The 6,075-nt window shown below is 32.5% G+C and overlaps 1 protein-coding gene across 2 annotated transcripts in view; it reads right to left on the bottom strand.

Moving 5' to 3' along the window:
- Positions 1-492: 492 nt before the first annotated feature.
- Positions 493-6,075, bottom strand: part of LOC129254886 (centromere/kinetochore protein zw10 homolog) — a 31,973-nt gene continuing 26,390 nt past the window's right edge. For both annotated transcript variants that reach the window (XM_054893424.2, XM_064108708.1), the window contains 2 exons: positions 3,418-3,528; positions 493-2,825 (listed from right to left, as the gene is read on the bottom strand). In XM_054893424.2, coding sequence (XP_054749399.2) covers positions 2,712-2,825; positions 3,418-3,528 — 225 coding nt within the window. In that variant the 3' untranslated portion in view covers positions 493-2,711. The remainder of the gene's footprint in view (positions 2,826-3,417; positions 3,529-6,075) is intronic.

Below are 6,075 nucleotides of genomic sequence, written 5' to 3'. Positions count from 1 at the left end.
CCCAAGTCATTGATCCCCCATCCTTCCAGTTTTTTTCTATTACCATTCGAATTCTGGTTCTCATTTTCCATTCCCTGTTCCTGTAAACTGATCCTCACCCATCTTTCTTCCTCCCCACTTTCTCTCTCTTAATCAGTGGCGTAACGATCCAGAAATTTTGAGGGAACCAGATATGGTGTCTCAAGCAAAATCTATAGAAAGTTGCGAGCAAGCGAGCAAACAAACATTGCAACATTTTTATTACAAAAATAAATCCAATTTTGTGATAGAAAATATTTTGATTAACCCTTCTCTCTTTCATTTTCTCTTATTTTTTTCTTGGTCATGATTTTTTTTTTTTTTTTTTTTTTTTTTGGGGGGGGGGGTCAAGCACCCCATCTGTATGCCACTGCTCCCCCCCCTCTCTCTCTCTCTCACTCACACACTCCCAATCTGTCTTGCAGCTTCATAATCAAAACCATCAAATAACATACACAAACAAGAAACATGCAATCATGATTTACAAAGCAGCAAATTTATATTTCTATAATAAAAAATCTTTACATATAGAACAGCGAAGCAAAAATAAGATGAAAAAAAAATTAACATTGTGTAAGGTTTAAAAGGGCTATAAACCAACAAAAATAGAAAACAAACAATATTTGCCCAATCAAAATCCCCCAGCTGAAACAGAAGCCTGGGGGCAGTAAGAATAAGCACAATAAAATATATGAAATACTTGATAACATTGAGGCCCATCAGCAAATCCAAACTCCACTTTAAGAAAAAATTAGCACATAATTATTTTCTTCTACTTAAACAAAATTACTTGATGTTACCTACTGTGTCATGGTTTGTATTTTATTTACCATGATTGTCAAAGTGATACCAACTTGTTATCATAAAGTATTGACTTTATGATAACAAAGCAATCACAACAAAGATTTTCAATGATTTTCAAACAAGAGCTAGAATAGTTTTGCAACAAAACCTGAGGATTGAACATAATGGAAGACATCAGGTAAATAATTATTTCAATGCTGTACAGCAACAGTGTGCGTGTGTTGCTTCGCATAGGGAAGGGGTCATCTAGTCATCAGCAATTAGAGGTTATTTGCCAATGGGCATTTCAAAACCCTAATGTCAGCTATCCAATCTTAGTCTTTTGGATCTGCATGAATAATACCAGAATTCTTTGGCCTTTTTTAAATATGATTTCCTTCAAAGTTTTTTTTTTGTGTCTCCCACAAAGTCTCTTATCCGATTACATAATGATGATTAATGGGATGAAAAAAGTGAAATATCCTGTCTCTACTATAATATGAAAATTTAGTAGTCAATGGATTAATCCTATAAAGCTGGGCTATTACAAGATTGCATAGCCCAGGGTAAGGGCAAGAAAGAAAAAACTCTTGAAACTCCATGACGCAACCTTTTTGTATTTCAGCTTTATTATGAAAATTGTTGATCAAGGGGGGGGGGGGTCGAACAAGCCATCCCAACAGGTAATATTAAGGGTGATGAGTAACAATAGTTAGATTACAAGATGTGCAATATTAAGGCAAAGACTCTCTCACACTTCTCATCTTATCAAGGTGTGAAATTGGATCGTTTCATCAAATCATAACATAGCTGCTTTTTTTTCTTGAGAATTCAGCAAGACATGAGCTTAAAATCTCTCACTTGCAATAGCATGAACAGATAGCCATAACTACATGCAGGAATCTCAAACAACACAATTTGGTTATTTTTAACACATATATTTCACAAATGTTACATATGATGGAAGACGGTAGCATTTCATAACAATTTTATTGTAGCAAAATCAAAATCATTTGAATAATGTGCAAGTATCTTCGTTTAAGAAAGGGTAAAGAGCTGATAAGGCCTAGTGCCAATTGATCTAATTGCAAATTCAATATGCTCTATATGACTTCTAAACAAATGAAAATGCACAGTGCATGCAGTACTTCTTGGAGAAAATAAAAAAATGCAAATAAATGATTTTCTTTTAAAGAAATCAATATTGTTTCACTTATAGCTCAAATTCCATGGTGATTCGAATGTTGATATCAAAACACTTGACCTGATCTCATAAATATCATACATTTACTGTATGTTTTCCACTGGATAAACTTCCATCTCTGGATGCAAACATTGTGATTAAAAGCCCATATCTTGAAGAGTGCTATGTTTGTTTCAGTTTAACCAATACAACAGCTCTCTGGACCAAGCCTTTGACCTTTACCCTACTTTGACTTCAAAGATTAAGATCAAAAGCCCATTTTCAAAATAGTGCTCGACTTCTCAGCATGAATTTATAAAATGCAGCAACCAACACTGATTCATCTTTGAGAAAATAAAAATCAAACATGGCTAAACATTTCTCTGCAATGACATGATATTCTAATCATACAATATCTGCTTCCTTGGTGCAACAATAACAATGACTTTCTCTATCATTCTTTGCCATGGCAAGGTTCTGATTTACATCCCAAATAATGGATCATCTGAATTAGCTCTCGTGTCCTTTTTTCTGAAGCCGAGGGTGTCACGTCATCTGCTTCAAATTGTTCATGAATCATAGTCCATGTCATTAGTAGATCTCATGATTGCTTGATTTATCTTGCATTGCCAGCCCAGCATTTTGAAAAGATGTTCATATCAAGGGCCTGGCTTAAAATTCCTTCCTGCGTTGTACATATACTAATGGTCTATAATGTGAGTAAATCTCACGATGTTTGCTTGATTTTACTAAGGGCATTGGCTCTTCTGTCTGTATTCTGGAAAAGAGCTCGGATCAATCCCTTCACTGTAGAAGCAGAGAATGCCAGAGCTAGAGGACCCTGAATGAGATAAAAACAAGGACAAAATTTAACTATTAGCAGAAATGGGAGGAGTAACAAAACTGACTGTGTACAGTCATCATGATTTCCCATTGAGTATTGAATGATTTAATTCCCACAGGTTTTGTACATTGATTAACTAGCTCAAGAAGGCAACAACTCATTAACACATAATAATAATAATATAAACCATAAGAACACTATATACTAGGTAAAGGCCATTCGTAGAGTGAACTTTACCCATTTGAAATATGAGTGGGCTTTACCCATCTAAAATATGAGTATAAAGGTCTTTTAAGCAATATTAACAGCACTGATTAATCTTTTAAACACAATTAGCATGTTTGACGTGGCTACTTCAGATACCATCACTATTTAAAACATAATGGTTGTTTTCACATAATTTGTTTACATATTTTATCAAAATGGAATAACACTTCCACCTTTTGATTTAAAAATAAAAAATCACATAAAATGTTTTTAAAAGTTAGAATTATAGCAACACCTTATTCAGATCTTCTTGGATGATTATATTAAGTAGGAGGTGAAACGATGAATAAATGATAGAAAATTATAATAACATATAAAATACCTTTCCGTCTGCCCATCTATCTACTATGGCTTGCATGGAAGCCTCAAGGATGAAACCGAGCTCTAGAAATTGCCTCCATTCTTTAACCATCACCTCCATTATCACTGGTTCCTAGAATTAAAATATTTTAAAAATGAGAAGAGTGAACTCAGCTTTTCATGTCATGCTAGTTGTAACATCTGAAATCATCCAGAAAGGAAAAGGAAAATTTTTTCATGAAATACATACTTGAAAATGATAATTGGTATAAGTGTCAGGAATGGCAATACACTGGGTTGGTGACAAGACCTCATATCTTAACTTTTAATGAAAATCCTCTTTTGTTGTTGTTTTAATGACAAGATAATGTATCAAATGATATCATGATATGATATAACTCTCTTCATGATATTAAATCACCACACCATATCAGATAGCAGACTATCTTGTCAGATAATATTTTATGTCTGCCATGCTGTTTGTACACCTGGGGCGGTATTCTGAAAACGTTCTTATCTTAATTTTGTTCTTATCTACGTCACGTTCTCAAATTGGTATTCTGAAAACGTTCTTATCTTTTTCTTATCTTTTGTTCTTATCTTTTTCTTATCTTGCTTTCCATCGATGCTGAGCGCGTAAATTTATAATTCGCGCATATGATACAAAAGCGCGCTAAAAGATAAGAACAAAATAAAGATAAGTGGTATTCTGAAAACGTTCTTATCTTTTTTCTTTCTTATCTCTTTTCGATATTTATGATAATATTTAAGATAGCTAGAGGGTTATCACATCTTACGCTGTCCGCCTTCTTTCTTGCTAAAAATCGATGGCCACTGGTAGTAATAAGTATTCCTCCCAACCTTTCTTTCATTCACCCTTTATTTTGCCTGTCTCTTTTTTCTATCCCTTTTTTCTTTCTTTCTTTTTTTCTTTATTTCTTTCTTTCGTCCTTCCTTTCGTTCTGTCTTTCTTTATTTCATTTAGGCCTATTTCTTTTCGCTTTTTCTTTTCTATCTGTTTGTCTTTTTTCATTTCTTTCATTCTTCATTTTGTTTTATTTTTTTTAATCTTTTAACTTCTTCCTTATTTTTCTTTTGCGTTATTTTATTTATTCTTTCTTTTTCTTTTTTTAATTGAATTTATTTCCGTTAAAAACCAATAACATAAATACATATGAAATGATACATGTGAATTGATAAATGAAAAACGGGAGGATGGCCTAGCTCAGCAGCATCAATCATGGTGCTGCTGGTCTACCGAGGGGTCCTTCCTTTTTTATTTTCCCTTTTCGATTTTTTCCTTTTTTTCTTTACTAAGTTTTTTTTTCTTTCCCATTTTCTCTCTTTCTTTCTGTTTTTCTTTTCCTTTCTTCCTTCACTTTATTTATTTTTTGTACTCTTTTTATTTCTTCATTTTTTAGGGTAAATTATATTTTATTTTTTTCTTTATTCTTTCCATTGATCTTTCTTCGTTTTTTTTCATTCATTCTTCATTTTTCCTGCCTTGTTATTTTCCTTCTTTTTCTTTCCTTCTTTGAATTTACCTTTCTTTTTATCTTTATTTAGTTTTCAATTTTGCTTTACTTTTCCTTTCATCTTTTATCTTCCCTCTCTTATCTCTTTCTTTCTCTCCCTCTCTTTCTTTATTTCTTTGTTTCATTTTCCCCTTTTCTCTCTTCCGTCACTTTTTACATATTTTTATTCCTTCCTTTTTTTGCTTTCTTTCATTCGTTTCTTCTAACTTTTTTTGGTTCTTTATTCCTTCATTTTATCCTTTTTAATCTTTTTATTTTGTACTTTTTCGTTTTTTCCCTTTAAGTTTTTTTTTTCCTTTTCCTTCTTTATTTTTCCTTCAATGTTTTATTCCTCTTTTTATCATTGATTATCATTCTATCTATTCCTCCTTTTTCTTACTGTATTCTTTACTTTTTTTATTTCTTTTCATTTTTTAAAATTTTCTTTTAAGTTCCTTTTGCTTGCTTTCTTTCGTTTACCTTTTCTTTCTTTCATTGTTTTCTGCATTGATCCTTTTATTTTTTAAATTTCTATTTCATTCTGACCCTTTTCTGTCTTCTTACTTACCTACTTACTTTACTTCTTTCTTCCTGTTTTATTCTTATTCGTAACTGCTTTCTTTACCTTTTTTCTTTAATTTCTTTCTTTCTTTATTTTGTGCACATGTCTCGAAATAATAATCACTCATTGCGTATAAAATGCCTATTTCGCGCAGTGCGCAAGAAACAGTGCACGCGCAGCGCCCATGATATTCTCTTCACATAAGGAACGCTTTTATTGGTTAAACTGCCAATATAAAGCGCATTTTGATTGGTAATATCTTAAAAATGGGCGTGTTGAAGATAAGAAGGAGGCAGTCCTTACAGAGATAAGAACGCGTTAAGAAGATTTTCAGAATACCGATTTGCAATGATTTTAGCGTCTTCTTATCTCATTGAGATAAGAACAAAGATAAGAACAAAGATAGGAACGTTTTCAGAATACCACCCCTGATCATTGTACTTTTTTTAAAGTATATAGCTTTGTTGTCCCAACGGGGAACTGACAAGAAAAACAAGTGGAATGCCTCTAGGAGTCTCGCCTGCATTATACGATTCAATATAGCAGCAGTCCTGACTTTGAAAACAACTATTGAATAATTATTCCAAAAAACATCATTCATATG

This window comes from Lytechinus pictus, chromosome 2 (assembly GCF_037042905.1).
Source record: "Lytechinus pictus isolate F3 Inbred chromosome 2, Lp3.0, whole genome shotgun sequence".
Taxonomy (NCBI): Eukaryota; Metazoa; Echinodermata; class Echinoidea; order Temnopleuroida; family Toxopneustidae; genus Lytechinus; species Lytechinus pictus.
This window is presented reverse-complemented; position numbering and strand designations above follow the sequence as displayed.